The sequence below is a fragment of the Cloeon dipterum genome, chromosome 3 (genome assembly GCF_949628265.1).
Source record: "Cloeon dipterum chromosome 3, ieCloDipt1.1, whole genome shotgun sequence".
Lineage (NCBI taxonomy): Eukaryota > Metazoa > Arthropoda > Insecta > Ephemeroptera > Baetidae > Cloeon > Cloeon dipterum.
Window position 1 is genome coordinate 14,936,516 of NC_088788.1, and position 21,797 is coordinate 14,958,312.

General features: G+C 42.8%; 1 protein-coding gene across 11 annotated transcripts in view; it reads left to right on the top strand.

The window, feature by feature from the left end:
* Positions 1-21,797, top strand: part of mmd (mind-meld) — a 227,654-nt gene that overhangs the window by 162,674 nt on the left and 43,183 nt on the right. For all 11 annotated transcript variants that reach the window (XM_065485337.1, XM_065485341.1, XM_065485338.1 and 8 more), the window contains one exon: positions 7,688-7,741. In XM_065485337.1, the coding sequence (XP_065341409.1) occupies positions 7,688-7,741 (54 nt within the window). The remainder of the gene's footprint in view (positions 1-7,687; positions 7,742-21,797) is intronic.

Below are 21,797 nucleotides of genomic sequence, written 5' to 3' on the forward strand. Positions count from 1 at the left end.
AGCTAACTTTGTGTAATTGCTTCAGTTCGACATTAAAATTGGTCGGCTAATCTACTATAGCAAATCTTCCGCGTGCACATCACGCAATTTTAAAAAGGTTCTCCACGTGAATGATTACTTTATAAAATATGTTCAGGAACATGGAAATTTTTGAATTAATTTATTAACTTTCCACTTGATTGTGTGAAAAGTAATAAAGGAATTCATATTATCATTCAAAGAGAAATAGATAACAGAATTGAAATATACGCGTTGCGTTTTACACTACGCTTTCTCTGCGCGCATACAGATAAAATATATAAATTAATTCTTGGGATTAAATCAAGGATTTATTTGGAACCTGTTTTTACTGCAATTTTTGTGTAATTCAAAGCCTAATAACAAAACCATAGACTATAGCATTCGACTGACACGATAAATATTTTCTAGATTAAAGAGGAGTCAGATGTACGTTGCAACCTAATGGCCCTTAATCAATGTTTTTTTATATTACGAAGATTTTTAACTTTTTTTATCGAAAGTGACTACTTGCTCTTTTTAGAAATGCTCAGCAAAAAAGTCAATGTGAAGGCAGCCTGGTTCGATTGTTCTTCAAAATCTTCTTTGTTGTCGAGTAGATCAAATATTATCCAAGAGGGGAACAAAAACGACAATTCCGATACAGTTCTCATTACTCTGTCATGCTTGCTAAGTCTCAGAATAATATCCTCGAGTCGCGGCGTTTTTTACTTGGCTAGGCAAGTTGTCAAACTTTCAACTCTTTGTCGAGTCTCGTCGCTTCGGCAACAATAACATCCATCGTTGCGAGCAGCCGCGGGCGGGGAAGAATAAATATTTGTCGTCGGCGTCGGATCGACGTCGCGAAATAATACATAAACGTACCTCTCGAGTCGCTCCCTGCAGTCTGCGCGGCAAGGTAAACAGCAATTATCTTGGCGAGCAGTCGGATTCGCCCGCTTTGTTGATGATAGAAATGTTTGGCGCGCGCGATTAATCATTCGGTTGCCGGCTCCCAAGGCGTCTATCCTTCTCGCCCGCCGATTGATTGATAGGGAGTCAGCCTGTCAGCAGCGTGGCCGAGTAATTAATCTTGTACTCATCGCTAAACACAAGGCTGGCTCCAGCTGCCGATGTCCCGCACGAGAAACACTGCAAAAACACACTCATTTGCCGCCAACCGCCGCATAATCTAGGTTCGGCGGTGCAGGTGCTATCTCCGACCTTTTTATGCCGGGTCGCGTGCGCGTTTAATTTAATGATTGTCGCAGCAGCCGCGCTGATGCGGGACCAGCCCAAGGTTCAATCAAATCGGCCTGCCGGAGTCCCGGGCGGGCCGTTCTTTTTAAGGGCGCGCATACATACAGTCTGTGCGCTCGGAATAGACGGAGATAACGCGGCATGTCCTCGAAGAGAATGAAAGGATTAAATGTACTGCACGAGCACTGCTTCAGATTCATCCGTTCTTATCATTTCCAAACGGTGCAGATTGAAACCAGTTTCAGCCTGTTTACTTTTATCGCCAGCGTGAGGTGAATGCCAACAAAGTTTTCTAATGCGCATAAATTTTCAAACTAAAATTAACATCTTATCTTAACAGAGATTCCTGCAGTTTGGGAATTTAAGATGGTTTCCTTCCGTTTGATTTTCTTTCTGGCACTTAATGTAGCTTATGACGCTTACTTAATTATGCATTAAATGGTCTTTAAAGTCCTAAACTACAAACAGCTGAATTAATCGTTTGTGCATCCTCTTAAGAATTAAGCTCAAAATTGTCGATATTTTGGTGGTAAAATTGTCTTTTCTACTAAAAATTAAACAATTCCATTTCAAGACATTTACTTTTACATAGAAAAAAGGCGAACGGATGAAATCCATATTAATGTTTTTTTAAAAATAAATAAGGAGAAATATCGTCAAGCTTGATCTGAAAATCAGTAATTAGTTTTCTCGAGAGTCATATCCAAGCAGATTTTAATGATCTAGACTAACTGTGTCAGGCATTTGTATAAACCAGAGCAAACTAAGATTCTAAATTTAAAATAAAATTAAAACTTGCAAAGAAAAGCACCTAAATTTAAATCATAAAACCTTTTTGAGACGAACTTATAAGTAAAACTGCTATCAATAAGCCATGCGGTCAAGCTAGTTTCTCGATCAGTGATTATCTACATATATATTCCGACAAAAAACGCGACGACCCGTTCCACTCCAAGCCGATTCCAGCTACAAATTCTGCGATGCAGGCATAAGGGGGAGAACTCTTTCCAACTCGAATGATTCCAAAGTCGAATTCAGCCGGGTCGTTTTTTGTGAGATCGCTCGGATGCGAGCAGAATCAATTTCGCGACGCTGAAAGGCAGCGGCGGGTTGTCGGTCGGTTGGGGCGGTACACGCGGTCGGTGTAGCAGGCAGCGATGGAAGAGTTGTTCCTTTTGCATGGCCGCGATTTCGCATCAGTCGAGCCATTCAGTGTGAAATTGAATCTGCGATGGAAATGAATTCGCGATGACGACTTAATAAGCGGCGCGGCACACAGCTCCGATTGACACGCCGCCGCCGCTGCCATCAGATGGAAGCGCTCGCTGGAAAAATATGACTACACTCGCAAACGCCGAGGCAATCGTGCAGTTGTGTCACGCGCCGCGCTCACACACACACACACACACACACACACACACACACACACACACACACACACACACACATGTAATACATTTTATTATTCCATGCATACTTTCCAGCCAATAAAGCTGAAGCCCGTCCATGCGCGTTTCTCCCCCATTGCAACGCACATTTACACAAAAAGCGCTGTCGTATTTCACTCTGAAAGCGTTGATTGCTTTTAAAATCGACCATTTTTTAATACACAATATTGGACATTCCTGGCACTGTTGCTTTGACGAGCCTCTGTTTATCATTTCCCGCATAAATAGGAAAAAAAATCCACCGCATTTGAAAAGTCATTCCCTCTGATTGGTTCTAGAAAAATCGAGTTCATTATGGAAAAATCCCAAAAGGAACCGATTCCAGCGAATACGTGCCGGTAAATAGGGACAATGCGGGGGAATCAGCAACAGTAAATAAGCTTATCTCGGAGTCGTCGAGAGCAGTCGAGTTTATACAATTGTTTTTACTCCGCTCGCCCCAGTCGATCCGCCTCCTCTAATGAGATTGTTGTTCCTCGGAACAAGTGCCTGCTGCCGCCGCCGCTGCTGCCGTCACTGGAAGAGGTGTTTTCTGCAAGGGAAATAATAAGAGAGTTGGCGTCGCCTTTGTTTTCTCCGTCTAATAATGCAGCTGGCGAGCGGAGGAAAAAATTAATGTTCACATTTTTGCCCGCAAATGCAACCTCGCAGGAAAGCATTCGAGTCGAGTGGGTTGTTAACATGCTGGAATCGTGTCACGTCAGGCCTGCCCAGTGGGAAATGTTCTGTCGCTTTTAGAACAAATTGAGGCTGGTTTGACGTCAAGGTACCGCTAATATTGGCCTTTGCTTTATGCGGTTATTTACGGCACTTGATCCTTCTATTTGATGTTTGGCGGTATAACGATATATGACTGTGGTAAATTAGAAAATAATTGTGATTCTCATATCCCTTTGAGAGACGCCACTGCAAAAACAGTTTGTAATGCCAACGTAAGAGTTGCACAAATAAGTAATTTTGGTCCTGAGTTAGTCCCATATTAAGTTAGATTTTAATAATATCGTTTAGCTTTTCTTTTGATTAGCTGCACTTCATACTATTTTTAAATCCTTCTATTCGCTTTGCTGTCATGAAATTTGGAGTGCTCTTAATGGAACAGCAGTGCAAGAGACAGTGATTGGGATTGGAACCCGCGGGAGGATTCAATATAAATTATGCAACGTGCTTCTCGTTCGTGTCATGCCGGTTGCCTGCGCTCTCCACGCGTACGTGGTTGACAAACAGCTCGGCACGTCTCGTTAAATAATAGACGGGCGGGCAAGTCCTTTCACATCGGGAATCGGTTTCCAGCGTAAATAGAAGGCAGGCTGTTTGTCGAAACTGGAATCAGAACACAATTTCGACGTCCATTGTCTCAATGGCTGAATGGGTGAGCGCTGTAAACAGAGGCCGCCAGCATTCATCCCGATTCAGCGCGAGACTTGACAAAGCGCCGGGCGGTTTCCCAGTCAAAGTTAAATTGCTTTGTTTGTAGCTGGTGCACTCTTGTGCGTCTTGTACGCCGAGTAAAGATAAGGCGCGCGCGTTCCACCTCGGCCCGCGGCGCCGAATTTGCCTTAGTCAGGCAGCTGCAGCACATCTTCCGCAGATTTTCGTGCCGGGCCGTGTGTGTGTGCTTGTGTGTGTGTGTGTGATGGATAGCTGGACCCTTTTGCGCAGACAGCGAGCGCGCGGGGCGTGTGTGTTGTGCTCCAAATCCGGAGCGGCGTGTGACTATAAATCAGCGGCAGTAAAAGCAGCACCACCACCTTGCCCTGTGTTCTTCCCCTTGTTCTTCTTCTTCTTCTCATGTGTCAGACAGAAAGAGCCCCCGGGCAGCTGGCACTTCAAAAGAGACGCGCTCGCCGCCGAAATTTTGGCCGCTCTGCTCGTGAGAAAGAGCCTGGCGTTTGTCTCTGGTAAGTTGGTCCACCCTGCAGCAGACAGACGGACCTCAAGGTGTTGCCGACCAGCAGGAACACTGGGCTAGCCGTTGAGGCCTGGAAAATGTTTCTTGGTCTTCGTTCACAGCGAAAAATTGATGGGAAAATATTTGGAAAAATAAAAAAATGGGGCATATTTATGCTTACCAACGGTTTTCTTCATCGGAGAATTTCCAACGCTTTTGCTTTACACTAATAATGATGAGAATTTTTCTATCTCATTCTGTTCCGTCAGAAGGATGGCTAACTAGGGGTATATTATATTATTCAGCCTTTATATGTATGTATTTAGTAGAAAAACACGTCCACCAGATTTATTCATAAGTGTTAATTCACATTTTTTGGACAATTTCTGCTGAGAATTACATCGGAAGCAATCTCTGTGACACAAGCTCCAATTTTCCTTTTATTGGCGGTTTTATTTCTTAAACTTCCAACATTTGTGAGCATTTCTCATCACATTTGTTTTTTTATTATGCTATTGTCCCAATTTGATAAAAATTCAATTTTACGAATCAAGAGCAGCCTGGGAAGAAAACAACCGTTCGTTTCAATTTAACAAATTGAAAGAAGACTGGCTCAGTCTTAGTAAGATATTCTCTGAACTCCGGCAGTATGAAATGAAGCCACCCATTCTTTTTCCTGAAGAAGCTCCAAGTGTGCTCGCTTAGCCAAAATTATTGCCAGAGCAAAAGGGGTCTTGCTACTACACAAGACGCAGATCAAAATTTGCAGCAGCTCACGTTGATGCGAGGAAATTTGATCCGTCAAAAGGCTTTGGAAAAAGCCTTTGTGCTTCCCTTTTTCATTTCTCAAGAGTGGGTGGCACGCGAAATAGAATTTCATTTGGCGGCGCGCGCCGGCTGCTAAAAAGAAAGCGCAGCGTTGATTGATGTTGCTTTCCGAGGCTTCATTTCTAGCAAGAGCAGAACAATTATGTCGACGGTTACAAAAAGGCATGCAAAAACCTGGCGAAATGAGAGTCGGAGAAACCTGGCTGCCTGTCTGCCTTGCGTCTTGCTCAAGTTAGGGTTGCCAGGATAACTCGGACTCCTTTAATGATCCTTTGTACAATCCTGTAAGATGCACACATATATGATGAATCGTGGAGTTTCATCTCTGATTAAAAATTGTTTAAAAGATTTCTAGGATAACCATTATGCGAGAGCAAAGTTTTAGATTGAGTTTCAAATTATTCCTCTATTTTTTTTTTTGCACAAAATGTTGCAGTGTGATATGAGTCGCCCTTTTCAGCAGTCATAGCTATTTGAGATCGGCCAGGCTAACATGTCTTTCCCAATAAAACCTTTTCTAAAAATAAATTTTAGGTTCAAATCAATTTAAATGTTTTTCTGACCTACCAGTACAGGATTATCAAAAAGTAGGCGAGTCGTCTGGCAACCCTCTTGCACACATACGGCAGGCGGGGAGGAAATTGCTGCGAGCGCGTTCAAATACAAAGAAATAAGAGACTTTAAACGACAGCTATTAAATTTAATGGGCACCTCGAGCCCTCGTCGTCTTTTTCATGCAACTAACCACCTCGTCGCCCGGCAGCAGAAAGAGAGACGTGAGCGCTCTCACACACATGCGACAAAAAGGAGGCCTGCTCGTGTCACCGGCGGCCCGGCAGAATAAACACTTTGATGTGTCTGCCCAAGACGCGCGTCGTTCGCTTGCGCTTCTGTCTAATCAGCGCTGCCGTTTTTATTCGGCACGCGTGCTTGCCCTGCAAACTGTTTTTCCTTGTTCCGGCATCTTGCAGATTCTCTCCTTTGCAGCACCAATTGAGATTTGAAACGCTGAGGAGGAAGATCACTTTTTTGATAGTTGCGCCTTTTTGCTGGCTACAAGCGCGCCGAGGAGATTGAAACGGCTCGAGAATCGAGTTTGCTGTGTGAATCCCTTTGACGCCAAATTGGGATCCGCGAGAGCTGATACAAAGGCCGAGTTTCAACTAAATGCAATCAAGGGTTTATTTCAACATATTCGTGATCAGGGCTTTGAAACTATATTTATTACTACCCAGTCGTTTTGCAAATGTTCACGGATCATGCATTTTGAATCAATTAGAACCAACTAAAAACCTGTCTATTTGGCTGTTTTATATTAAAATTAAGAAATGCGTTATATCTTATGTCCAAGGTTTGCTTTTAAAGTTGAACTTTCTAGCCTATATATTTATTATTTCTTTGGCCTCACATTTAGAAAGTCAAAGTTTCTTAGTCGGTTAGTCGCTTGGTTAACCATAGCAAATCTTAAAATGAGAATGAAAAGCTAGAAGGAAATATTTTCCACTTAGATTATATAATTCAAATTGCTTATATTAGTTTTTTTGCTATCTATGCCTCTAACCAAACATTTCCTGTTGAGGCGATACAGCTAATGACAGTTTTTTCGCACGAAATATGTAAATTTCACCTCTAGGGAAATTAATTCGTTTTTTATCCATTGTTTGCTAGCATTGTGGTGTAAAAAATTAATTGGAACAAGAATAGCGAGCTGTGATCGCAGAAAACAATAAATCAGGCGCTGAGCGACGGGCGAGTGAGAGGAAAGAGCACCGACAGCACAACACACACATATAATTGATTATAATCCCGAGCACAACAAGCACGAGCGCGCCGGCTAAATTATTGCCCGTTATGCAAATGCCAGGCGTTGTGTGTGTATAGAAAAAGCAGCGACCGCAACAAACCAAGCATGGTGCCTGCGCGCGCGTTTTATTTTCTCTCTTGAGCTTTGTTTGCACGACTCGCGGCGCGGCAGTGGCGGCGGCGGCGGCCGAATGAAATTACACCCGCTAAAACCCGAAACCGTAAATGTCTAGTTTTATGTAGTACAGAGGCATTAGCGGCTGCTCCGCTCGCAATAAAACAGTTTTAAGTCGCGCGCCCGCGCATATTTCCATATTACTGCAGTAAAAACAATATGCTTATTACCCAGCCGTGCACGTGGCCCCGCGCGCCTCCTTTGTCCTGCCGTTGGCGACGACCGATTTTTATTGTTCGCGACCAACACACACGAGCGTCGTAATTAACGAATCCCTTCTGTTCGCAGTACCCGCAAAGAGGCTATGGCGAAAGTGGCTCCAGCTACAGAGGGCGCTCAAGGGTGAGTACCGCTGCCGTCATTAAAGGCCTATCAAAATGTTTTCACGGGATCAATTTGATTTCCTGTCTGTGATGCTAATGGAACATTGCTTTAAACAAATTCAAGATTTTCATCACAGCTGTGATTGAATTGCTGTTAATTAAAATTTAGCATTGTTTTTGCGTTGATTAATTTCTAATTGAACTCTCCTATTAGTACGCTCGCAGCAAACTTTGTGTTCACAAAATTTTAATTTTTTGTCAGTTGCGTTGGATTTATGGTTTTTTTATCGACAGCAAACTTTGTTTTGTTTAATTATTCATGTTTTCTTAAAACAATACTGTTCTTTCATGGTCCAGGAAGAAATAAGTAAAAAACAAGTTATGTCAGCTAAATAATAATTTCCATTATCACAATTGGTTTTACTTTTTTTAAATTTTAAGTGTGTATACTTCCACGAGCCAGTCTTAAAGTTGGAAATTGTTTTACGCCTGTGTTTTGAAGCGGCCTTCCGGTTAGTCTAGGGGTTTAGGTTCTAAATACTAAAACAAAAGCTAACGTGACGGGCACTCCGACGACGACTAGGGAATAGCCGACCGGTCGCGCGAATTTAGAAAGGGACTTCACTCGCAATCGGCGTCAACCGGAAGAACGGTATGACGAACAGCCGGGCTGTACAGGGGAAACCGCAGGCCGGTTTCTCCCTTGCCGATAGCGAGTTAGGGTTTGGGATCTAGGAATAAAACTCTAACTAGCTGAGCTGTATCGCTCCTGCTCTGGCCGGCTAACTAGAGCGGCCAGGTAGCAAACTCAGAATCAGAATGATAAAGAATATGAGCAGGCGCGCTTTATTTATACGCTTGTCCCCTACTCCTCATTTACATACAGACATATATTGACAGGTTATATCTTGCATGGTGTAGGTCGTCTCATATCCGGGGTCGCAAAAAGAAAATTGGCTTGTGTACAATATTGTGGATAATCAATGTAACAAACAATTTTTAACTATTAAATCATTTTACAACAAGGGCATAAATGAAATTTTGACTAGTAACATGAACCTTCTGAATATGAACAGTAATATTAATAATCTTTATTTACATTCAATCAAATAATGAATTTTCGTTTTACACAAAAATTATAAATGTTGAATACATTTTTATTCAAGTAATGAAAATAGCATTTTAAAATTGGCATGATTTATTAGTCAACTAACCGAATTGCGGTTAGTTTTGACTAAACCAAAAAGGCCTCCTAATAAACCAAATTTTGGTATATTAAGGGTTAAGACCGGATGTCGGTCTTAAAGGTTGTAGACCGTATGTCGGTCTGAATGGTTGCGGCGTTGAGCAGCAGGCACACTTTATACTTTTAGGTTTAATTCAACAGTCGGAAGTAGCGTTTTGGTAATCATTATTTTATATGGATGAGTCATGTAATTTGTGGGTTGGTTTAATTTGATTTAATTTTTTTGATGTTTATTTGTGTGACTATGTTTATGTTAGAGATATATTTAAGTTTAAGGTTTTTATTGGTTGTTGTATTTAATACGTCCAGGGTGGTGAAGATGTGAATAATTTGAGCTGGTCTGCGTGTCGTTTGCCTACTTGCCGTCCATCTAGTGTCTCTAGGAGGAATGAGTTTTTTCCTACCATCTCTTTGATACGATATGGCCCTTCGTACTTTGGCGCGAGGGAAGCGGCGATTTTTTTCTCTTTATTGGAAAGAGTATTTGTTTCGCGCAGGACTAATTTTCCGACGTCAAATGGGTGGTTTTGTCTTGTTCTGTTGTAACGGGTCCTGTATCTCTCTTGTGCAGTTGCTGAGTTTTCAAGTGCGATTTCGTTTGCTGTCTTTAATCGTTTAATCAACTCATTGGCGTACTCGTGATATTCAATCTCGTCAGCTGGTTCGCGCGGCATTTGTGGGTGATGGAGTTCGCGCGCTAACATTAGCATATTCGGTGTAAATTTTGTTTTTGAAGACACCGCGGAGTTAATGCTAAAGGCGATCGCGTCCAAATTAACGTCCCACAATTTGTTATTGCTTTGTGCGTAACACCGAATCTTCTTTTTTAACTCTTTATTTGTGCGTTCAGTTCTATTTTCGCATGGCCTGTATGGGTTGATCACTGTGTACTCAATACCTAAACGTTTGCAAGTGTCTTTCCACAATTTTGATACAAATTGGGAAGCATTGTCGGAGAGTATTCGTTCTGGTATTCCGAAAGTGGTACAGTACGACACTAAACGATCGACTACAACTTTACTGGTCAACGTGCGAGTTGGGAAAATTTTTGTATAGCCACTGAATACGTCAGTAAAAACAATGGCATGTACATTTCCACTTGAACTGCGCGGCAAAGGTCCGATAGCATCTACGCTGAGTAAATTTCCGACGTGAGATTCGAGTTTTCTGTTATATAAGCCAAATTTTGTTTGGTTTTTTGACTTAACTCGTTGACAGATTTCGCATCCTGCGACAAACTCGTTGATGTCGTTATTCATGTTGCGCCAAATAAAATAATTTGCAACTTTCTTTTGTGTTATGAACTTGCCTGGATGGCCTGACAACACATCAGAATGGCAATATTTTAATACGGCAGGTCTCAAGTGCGCTGGCAAAACAATTAAGTGTTTGTTTTTGGCAGTATAGTGCAACACATCATTTATTAAACCGTATTTCGGTTTATGGCCTGATTGAACTGCTTGTTTCAGTGCCACAATTTCTGTGTCTTTGTCTTGCTCAATTTTCCACTGCTCGTCATTGGTTGGGAAATCTGGTAGATCTTGGAGTTGCGCAATCAGAACTTTTAGTCTGTTTCCCATTTTCAGTTCTTGCGGCGATGGGTTTACTAATTTGCTTGAATATCTTGCTTTTGGCAATTTTTTCTTCTTGCTTGGTTCATTTTTCTTCTCCTTTTCAGCAACTTTATTTTTCTTTTTCCGTGGTCCTTTTGAGTGCACAAGCTTGACTGGTTTGTCTTCGCATCTATTGCAATTGTGTTTTTCGGTTGGGCAATTTTCATCGTTGAACGTAATTTGTCCATCTTGTTTGATCTCGTCCAGAGGGATCGTGCAATCACGCGCTGTGTTCGGCTTTTTGAAATCGTCGATTGTGTAAATAGCATTTCGCGAAAGTGCATCGGGTGCTCCCATTGAGTCACCTGGGCGATATTTTAACTCACAATTGAAACCACTTAAGTAAAGTGCGTACCGTTTTAAACGGCCGGAAGGGTTTGTTTGGTGCAGAAGGTTTTTTATTGCCTGATGATCACAGTAGACGACAAAACGGGAATACTGAATATAGTCCTGGAACTTAGAAATAGCCCAGACTAAACCGACTGCTTCTAATTCAGAAACGCAAAAGGTTTTCTCAGTATCTGTTGTCTGTCTGCTGATGTAGAAAATTGGTCTTGCGCCTTCTCCGTCAACGTCTTGCATCAGTATTGCGCCAATTCCATTTTTGCAGCTGTCCACGTAAATTTCAAATGTTTTGTTCATATCTGGCAAATGTAATACGCACTGGTCGGACGTCAAATGGTGAATCACTTGATCTAATGCTTTTTGCTGCGCTTTACTCCAGTTGAACTTTGCATTTTTACGGAGAAGTTGTGTAATTGGTGCTACCACGATCTGGTAATTTGGAACAAAACGGCGAAGAAATCCGGTTAAACCTAGTAACTGCATGACTTCTTTCTTGTTTTCTGGAGCTTTGTAATTTTTTATACTTTTTATTTTTTCCTCCATAGGAATCATTTTTCCTTGTGAAATTTTGTGTCCAAGCAATTCTATTTCTGTCGCTGCTACTTGTAGCTTTTTAGGGTTTATTGTCAAATTTGCAGAGTGTAGGCGTTTTAGAACCTTTTCCACGTGCAATACGTGCTCTTCAAAGGAATGGCTGTAAATAACAATGTCGTCAAAGAAATTAACAACAAAATCTCCAATCAATCCTTTTAATGTTCTGTCCATCAGTCTCTGAAATTCGAAACCTGACGCGTTCCATCCGAACGGAGCTCGTTTGTATTGGAATAATCCGCGATGCGTGTTAATTCCAAAATATTTTCGATCGTCAGATTTTATTTGCATTTGCCAATAAGCACCGCTCAAGTCGATTTTTGTGTAATATTTCGCCTTGATTTGACTAAATATGGTGTCGAGGTTTTGAGCGTTCAAATATGGCCTTGCAATAGTCCTACCGTTTAGGAAACGCATGTCGCTTACTAAGCGGTATTTTTGTTTCTCTCCAGGTGGAGTTTTCTTCTTAACCAAATGAATAGGGGAAGCGAATACAATATTATCAGTTTCCTCGATAACGTCGTGTTCGAGCATTTTGTCGAGTTCAGCGTCCAATATCGTCCGCATCTCTTTATTCAATGGTCGTAGTGATGTTTTAAATGGAAGGGCATCTTTTATTTCCACATTTACCGCAAAATTTTTTGCTAATCCAGGACTCTCACTGAATGTTCCGAATTTGTTATATTTCTTGAGCATGACGAGGAATTGGTCGTTCTGGTCGTTTTCAATTTTCTCCTTCAGCAGCTCACGCAAAATTCGCTGCTCGTCTACTTTCGCGTGGAACAATTTCAAGTCCGCTTCGCGTTTGCGCGTGAATCTGAAAACTTTTTCTGGCTGGCTAGCGTGAAAATAACCATTTACTGTCAATCCGATTTTTGCTGCTCGCATGAAATTTCTGCCTAATAGTATGGAATTTCCGTTGTCTTTGAGAACGTAACTAGGAATTGTGACTTTTCCTGCTTTCCACTCAATTTTCAATTCTACTAATGCTTCTACGATTGTTTTTCCACCCAACGTGCTAATTGTTTTTGCTGCATAGCAAATTTTTTGCTTCCTTTCTCTAATAGTTTGGAATAGTTTGTCTCCAATCAAAGTGACGTCGCTGCCACTGTCGACTAAACCTTTATAATGGCGTCCGAAAATGGTTAAAGGAATATACGGGCGATCGTAATTGACGCTGTTTGTGTTTTTCATTTTCTTAATTTGTGGAACTGACTGGTCAAGCATTGCTTTTAGGTTTTTCTCCTTCATTTTTTGTCGCCTGTGCCTCTCCGAGGCCTGAGTCACAGGTTTCTTTTTTAGTTTCCCGACTTTTTGTTGTGTGGAGTTAAGTCTCGCTTTTTCTCGCGGCTGTGCTCGCGGCTTGAGCTGTTGGTTTTGTTGTCATATTTTGGTTTTTGCTTGCTGGAATCGGAATAGTCTCTTTTGTACTTATTCGCGTATTTGTCTTTCCTATCGCCAGATGAATGGCGATAGTCGCTACGACTGTCGTTTCTGTTAGCAGAGTGGTCACGTGATCCGCGTGAATAAGATCTTTGCGTATCTCGGCGCCTGTCATGGTTTTTGTTGAAATGCGCGTTCCGCTCACTCGACCTATGGCGCGAATTATCACGAGAGTAGGAACGTTCGCGTGAATAGGAACTTGTTCGCGAATTGCCTCTCTTCTCATGTCTTTTTTCGCGGCGCGATCGTGAACGTGAGAGCTGCGGATTCAGCGTCTCGAGCGGAATCTCTTGCGGCGCAAGGGTATTGTCAACAGGGCGTCCGGTATACGCTAAAGATGTCTCGACACTCTCAGCGGCAGAAGGCGGTGGAATATACGTTTTTGTTTTGTACATGAAACTTTGAGCGCGCGCGGCTTCCTCCAATAAATCCATTAACGTGCTGAAATTGTGTTTCTGCATGAACGGAAAGTATTGGGGATTCATTTGGTCAAGTACCCGCTGAATGATCTCGCTGTCGTCGGCATTTTTGTCGATGATATCGTAATACGCCTTGATCTTGTGTATATAAGTCGTGAGTGGTTCATTAACATGCTGGGTCCGGCGCTCTAATTCGCGTTTCAAACTGCGGAGGTAATCAACGGCTGCAAATTCAGTCATGAACAAGTTTTTGAATTCTTGTAAAGTCGCGCAATTTTTCCCCACGCAATCATACCAGTAACTCGCATCACCCTCCAAGCATGCTGGCATCTTGATTTGAATCAAGTGCAACTCGTCTACTTGGTACGTCTTTGCTTGGTTTGAAATTAACTTCAAATATTCCAGCGGGGTTTTTGAGTCTTGTTTGCCTTTATACTGGGGAATTCTGATTTTGTGAATTTTATTTGATTCATCGCGATTGCTGCTGTTTTTTTGCGTCATTTGCATGGCGTGCAGGAAAGCTTGAGTAATGTGTGAAATTGGGTCATTATGCAGCTGGCCTTGCACATTCCTATCATTTGTAGGATTTGTTTGCGGCTGGCGCATGCCATACGATCCGAACAAGGAATTTGAGTTGTGTACGGGATAATGCAATGTGGAATTTGCGTAATTTGGAGCAGAATGCAGCGTGGAATTTTGTCCTGCATTCATAAATGAATTGTTGAGTGTGGTCATGGTGTTTTGGGTGTTGGGTAGGTCAGGAATGTTTTCGTCGCCGGCATTTCTTGATGAATTGCTGGCGCGTTTGAATTTAGAATTTGCTGCTAAATAATTAGCGGTCTGAGGGCTGAATGAATTTCTGCCGAACAAATTCTGGGGACTTTCGGACGGTAATGGGTATCCGAGTTGCCCTGACGGAGGGTAAAATGATTTTTCCCTTGTCTCATATGTACGTCTGTGCATATCATTACGACTTGCATCAGCGTCTTCGCTTTCGCGGTGCAAACTGCTTGAGGGATTCGGCGGTGCCGATTTGTTTGCTACAAATTGAACTTCTCTGGACTCGTCAAAATTCTCGATGTCTACTAACTTCGCGTTATTTTCTGTGATCCGATCACGATGAGATGGGGCTGTGTAGAACGATTTATTCATCATTTCGAGCTGTTTCGCAATTAATCCTGTTCTTCTTTCCGCGATTTTGGACTTGGCTCTCGCGTGATTAAATTGCTGGATCGCGTACGCAGCAGTGCCTTTTTGCTGGGATCTATTCCGGTCGAAATGTCGATTGAGCTGACCGATTAGTTCATTTGGGTCTGCTTCGGACAGCGCGTCCGTCATCAACACGTTCTCGCACATTCCGCGAAGGCTGGGAACATGAGTTTTGACGATAGTGGAGTTTTGCAGTTCTTCTGCTATTTCTTTCTCAAGAGTTTGTGATTCTGGATTAGGTTGATGGAAAATATCACCTAAATCTTTGGAGCTAAACATGGTGATTGTAGTGAGTCTCTAACTTTAACGCGAGTTCCGATTTTAATTTTTGCCTAACTCTATGTGAAATAAAGCTAAACCGATCTAGCGCAAGGTGTTCCTAACTTAGGTTCTTGATAGATCTTAAATCGGGTCGGTTTCAACTTTTATTAAGTATTTTTAATAGGCCGAGCCCCCACTGAAGCGGCCTTCCGGTTAGTCTAGGGGTTTAGGTTCTAAATACTAAAACAAAAGCTAACGTGACGGGCACTCCGACGACGACTAGGGAATAGCCGACCGGTCGCGCGAATTTAGAAAGGGACTTCACTCGCAATCGGCGTCAACCGGAAGAACGGTATGACGAACAGCCGGGCTGTACAGGGGAAACCGCAGGCCGGTTTCTCCCTTGCCGATAGCGAGTTAGGGTTTGGGATCTAGGAATAAAACTCTAACTAGCTGAGCTGTATCGCTCCTGCTCTGGCCGGCTAACTAGAGCGGCCAGGTAGCAAACTCAGAATCAGAATGATAAAGAATATGAGCAGGCGCGCTTTATTTATACGCTTGTCCCCTACTCCTCATTTACATACAGACATATATTGACAGGTTATATCTTGCATGGTGTAGGTCGTCTCAGTTTATTTTACAGGGTAATTAAAACACAACATTCATGTCCCTACTGTCACCGCTGAAATAAAACAGGCAGTTTCGTCTGAAATTGGCACCACCGAAAAAAGTCATTCAGGCCAAATGAGTGCAGCAAACATTAAGCTGCGAATGGCGCATATTTTAAAGAGACCTTCCCTCGATTAATTACGCAAAGTGAGAGCGATTATTTAAAATACGGCCTGCAATTAGAGGGTGCCATTCGGGAGTTCATTGAATTCGGCTGTGCTAATTACGCGCATTAACTCGCCAATGCGGCAATAACCGTCCAATGCGGTCCTGCTCAGAATGAAATTTCCGCGATGAAGATCAAAGCATTAGTTCACGCAGCAATTTGCTCCGACTGCTGCTGCTGCTACAGAGAAAATCAGGCAATTTCGCTGCCCCTTGATTTAATCTTGTGCAGTTCACAAAAAGCAGCCGAGCAGAAAAGAACATGTCGGCCGCTCTCTGTACTGCATTACCACCGAGATGACGACGGCGATGATGATGATGGTGATGTGGAACACGCACCGGCTTTTGTTTGGTCTTGAGAAAAAATGGGGACTCGTGGGACCCGCGCTTAGGTTAAGAGCAGCTTTCCACCCTTCTAAAGGAAAAGAACAATGCGTCGCATGCTCTCGCTACCAACTTTCTGCTGACGAAATTATTCACGAGCGCTAGCAACAACCAATTCGTCGCCGCCGGGGTCACCGAAATTTTATGTAATTCCGAGTCGGGCTGGGTGGGTCGGCAGGGAGTTAAAACTTGTTGGCGAGCACACTGACTGACACAGGTTTGAGCGGGGTCGTCCCTGCGGACCGAAGCCGATTTCATTTCGGCCGCAGCGCACTCGTTCCGTCCGCCGCTCGCCGTCGTCGATGGCTAATTAATGCGTGCACAACTTGAGCTTCTCAGAATGACATCGCCCGCTACTATATTGGCCGGGGTAGTGAGAAGTGAGCCCTCTGCAGTTTTCCCATTTCAAACGAATGCCTATTTCAGGTCTGGTATTCATAGTTATCGACGAAATGCAAACCACATCAAAAGATTTTTATAGAAAAAAGCTTCTTAAAAAAGTTTTAATAAATGAAATATTTAAACAACCCAAAAAAATGTTCACTAAATTTATATTTCCCTTCCGCCACTTGAGGGAAGAATTTTTCTTGATTTACAAAATTTAAAAACAATATATATATGTAAAATCACCTCAAAATATGAAAATAAAAAACGATTGCGATGTGGTTCAAAATTTAACAACTATTGGCTATCAAAATATGTTCATTAGTCACTTACTATAGACACTAAACAAGTGAAGTGGTTTAGTTAAGTGTGATATTGGTGAAATACCGTGTTGCCAATCAAAATTTGCTCTAGTTTCGGTCTCTAAATACTCTCTAAAAATTTTATACGTCTTCCCCATACTTGTTTCGCATTTTTCAAACCAACTTGTCCAAAAAATCATCTCATTTTTGATAGATGGAAAATTATTTTATCTACACATAACCAAATCTATTATTATTTTTCAAAAGTACTTTTACTCCTTTTAAGGTTTTCAAAAATTAAACTTAGTGGCACTCCCAAACACTAAACTGTTTCCGAGGCAAATGGGATTAAATTGAAAACAGTTTTGAACAAGAAAATGGACAGTAAAATATAATAAAACAAAAATTGCAGATGTTCACAATTTTACCGTAGTAGGGTGCATTCAAAAATATATACACTATTTTATCACACTTTAGAAAATAGAAAAATGCAACAGGCAAAAATACAGTTGTTTAGCACTTGAGTGATACCGTTGGTTTTTACAAAATTAAAAAGTGGCAGCCTCGGCAGGAAGCGGTCCAAATGAGGTTTTCTAGCCTTTCTGGTGTTTGCCAAATTCTCAAGGATACTATCTCAAAACAAACTTCAAGGAGGAAAAACAGTCTCTATATCCCCAAACGCGTCCCTAATGAGCGGGAGTCTCCGGCAAAAGTTTACAGAGACAAACACATCAGACCGAGTTGGCTGAGAAATTGCGATTAAATTCACTTCGATGCAGGACATGTCTCGACGCGTGCCAAGCATTTCGAGAAGGCGGCCTTGTTTGTTTACTCGCCAGGGTCAGAGGGCCAAAACCCGGCCGTGGGCGTCCCGGCAAACTTTGCTACGCACACATCATAATTTTCCACTGCCCTGCGCCAATAAATAGAAGTTTCTTGCGCGTCGACAGCCGGCCGGCCAGTCATATCTGGTGCGCAGATGTCCAGCCGGCGACTCGACGACTCTCTAATTGGGGTTGATAATTTCCATATGCTAATCCCGCACCGTAATCGCATTACATTCGCTGGCTGCGGGCATTATACGAGATGCGCGTTTTATAAGGTGCACCCTTGAGGCTGGGCCGACTATTATTTAACATGCAGCTGCCGCCGCCGGTCTTGCTCGCTCGCTCCGGCTCGGGCCACCTTTGCCGCGTGCCTTTCTTCAAATGCGATTAAAATTATTTCCAGCAGCTGCGGATTACGACTGCCCAAGTTTTATTCGCCGCGTCCGTCTGTCTGCGTCCGAATCGGCTGAAATATTACTAGGGCTGCACTCGAGATAAGCGCGTGGAAATAAAGTGCATGCCCGTTATGATACGGCGCAGCTCTGCAAGGATCCTATTACATCATAGTGCGCGCGCGGCGGCGGCGGCTGCAGAAAAATTAGCATATTTATTTGGTGCCGGCCGGGACCCTAGCGGAATTAATGTCATCCCGGCGAATTTATTTTATGCCTGGGATCGCGGAAACTGCGTGTGCACCGCCCGGCCTCTCCTGCAGCCTGGCCGGGCGGACCAAGTAGGGGACTGTCGATATTCAATGGAATTCGAGGAGACCGATTCTTGGGGATTAACGTGGGAACAAGAATGGCGGCGCATCCAGCATTTATTTTCTTCGAAGGTTAAATGTTATCGCATTATCCTCGTTGTCATTTATTTCCTTTTAGACCATTTTCGGCTTCACAATGCCCTATTTCACGGCAAAAAATAATCAGAATAAAAATTTTAACAAAAAACTATTTAATATATATCTTTCAAAATCTACTTGGAAAACTATCTGGCAAGGCTGTAATTGTCACAAGAAATTATTGGTCCTTGAATGTTTTTCAAGTTAACTGTCTTCTACAAATTTCAGATTAGAAAATGTTTTTCGTTAATCTGCCTTTCTCATCTACATTTCCCCCCTTCAAACCACTCGCGCCACAGTCTCATCCAGGTTTATAATCATTTTTGCCCGACCAGCTTTGAATATAATGCGCCTAACCAACTTATCATGCGCTAATCTGTGTGTAAGGCAATATTTTGTAAATAATGGCGCCGAGGGCGAATTTAAACGAAATTCACCCATCCTGGAAAGACGCCGGCGCCGGATTATGAGCAGCTCACCTCCGCCCGGGAGAAAGCTTTAATTCAGACGCCATTCTGGGCGCAATTGTTCCGCAATCAAAGGAAATGGCTAAATAATGATGAGGTGAGGCCAATTTTGGCTCAGCCCGACGGCGCGTGAAAGACACATTAACAGAAGCCGGCTCTCCTAATCCCCGCCGAGAGAGAGAGAGAGAGAGAGTCTCCGGGTCTGCAGAAGCAATTTCGTCGGGGGGTGCGAAACCTCTGTAGAACAAACAGCGCCTTATCCAGCCCGCTGGGGGCCGATTTTGCGTTGGCTCGCACCCCCTGCCGCCGTCAGCGATGCAGCAATGAATGAATGATAAGAACGACCGCAAGTGTGTGGCCGCCTAATTGCTCTTATCGAGATTATGGGCCCGGATTGGCAATTATTTAATCACGCACGCGCCCCAGCGCTCACTTTAAGCGCCCCACGACCCACGATCGCTGCCGCACGTGGGTTCTCGTTCGTTCTCATCGCATGAATTTTGATTTCCCACGGGAGCCCGACGGCTCCTGCTCCCGTGCTGACGCATTTTCAATCATGCGAGGTGACAGCCAAACCAACCCGCCTTTCTTTTAATTTGCTTCTCGGGCGCTGCTCGCAATCGACTTATTTCACCTGCGCGTGCAGTAGACGTCCCTTTTGGTCGACGAACATTTGCCTAGCACATTTTTCGGACAGCTCATTCCCAAAACACATTTGCACTTCCCTCAAGTGGGTTTTGAGGGTATCAAGATGGCATTGATTGATGTGCAAGTATATTTATTTGCATTTTGAAAGGAAGCTGGAGACCTTTGAGGCTCTCTGACGTTCTATCAAAAATGATGATGCATGATTGTTTTAAAGAGTGATTGCAATGACAATGACACATTAAAATGCAATTACATTAGATGATCCTAGAAGATTGAGGTAGCACTGGTATTTTTTAACTGCAAAATTTGTGCAAATGAATGCAAATCATTCAATTTTCTTCGAGTGCATGTTTAAAATCCTTCTAGATTTTCTGTAAGGTAAGAAACAGAACTCTTTTATATAAAAGGATTAATTATTAATGATAATTATGAAAATCTATCGCAGAAAGGGCATGAGGTTTTATTTGTCTTCAAACTTAAGAAAAACTGAATGGCTCTACTCTGTGTGTAAAATTAACTCTGGACGGTTAACTAATAGTGATAAAAAATTATATTAAGTAAAATTAAATAGCACCGTCCAGAATGAATTTTCCACACAGGGTAGGATGATGTTTATCCTAGAGTTTGTTGAATGATCTATTTAAACAATTTGAGAGACTAGCACTTTACTCAACGTAATATCCATTTTCCAAAACAGCATCGTATTTTCGTTTTTATTCCGTGAGTTACACATAAAAACTTAATGTCTCGTCAGCTTTTAGAAAATATGCTTGCACGGCTGTGGATAAGTGCCTCTAAATATTAATTTTAGAAAGTATACAACTTGTCCGTTGACGCTGTCGTGCGAGTGGTGTCGTCTGCGCCTGCCAGAAAACTCGGAAAGCATTACTTGTTGACGGATATTAGCTCGCGCATTATTTTGAGCCGAGCGAGCATTTACTCGTCCTGCCTAATCAAATCCCCGAGAGCACCCATTTCCCTCCCGCGGGGTGCATAAATTTACTTTGAACAACAACAACAACAATGCGCGCAGCCGGGTAAAAAACAATTTGGGAAATCCATCTCCGGCTGTCAGCGGCGATGAGAAGTCATTTCTCGTGTGTTTAATTCGATTGCTGTTGCGTCGCGCACTCAACCGTGTTACAAAAGGAGAAATGAAGTGGCGTCCGTCGAAATAAATAACTCATTTGGCTGCGAAGCTCTCTGCCGCGCCAAAGTGGTGTGTTCTCCACTCAGCCGGCACCCGGCGTTGGCAAATTTGGCCATTTTTCACGCGCCAGTTTGACGCTTGCCGCGCGTAACAAGGCTGGGCTGGCTCATCCTTGTGCTCTGAATGCGTGTGTCGAGAGAAAGCAGCGCGACGGAAGAAAGGCCTGACGCCTGCGAGTGTAGTTATTATTAATGATTCGCGAGCGAGCGCGCGCGCCGCCGCCATCCAGCTCCATTGACAAATTGTATTCTATATGTTGCCGTTATTTATGACGCAGGCCGAGAGCAAAAAATAATAAAACGAAATTCGCACACCCGCCGTGTCACCTGCCCCGCAAAATCGTTCCTTCGCCTTTCGCTATCGTTCTGCTGCCCTGGATTGTGGCCGGCGCGTTTTATTGCTTTCGCTTCTCTCCAAGGCAATCGCCGGCCGGGGGCTCCGCAGGTGCTGCAATTGACCACACGCAAATGCCCGCGAATTTACGGCCGGCGGCAGATAAAAAATAATAATGCGCACGTGCCCCTGCTGGAATTCTATCAGCCACCGGAAATCGCCGCTTCTCCGCTTTTATTCTCGGGACGTGTGCTTATCTAGTTGGAGGCCAAGGACCATTCAGCTGACAGTTTTACTTGGGGTCGGAGTAAAGTTATAGCTTCAGATATGTATGTAGTCTAGTTTGTGGCCAATGACACACAGCACTACTTGTTTGATTACGTAATCGAAAAAGTTTTAAACTTAAACGAAAACAAAGTTTATACATAAAATGAAATCTAAGCAAGAACATTTTTGCACATATTAAGCACGAATTACGCAGTTGAAAGACTTGTTTAGCCTAATTTAAAATAATTTTAAAATTCTTTGAAGAGGCCGATAAACAAACAAATATGAACGCTTGACAGTTTTCATTGACTCAGTTGAAAGTTGTCTTTAGAATATTTAAGTTCGTAAAAGACAAAAAAACGGTTTGTCAAAAATACGAAAAGTCGCAACAATTTTTCACTTAAAATAATTGACTAGTTATGATATAGCTGAAGTTGACTTTCAGTTTATT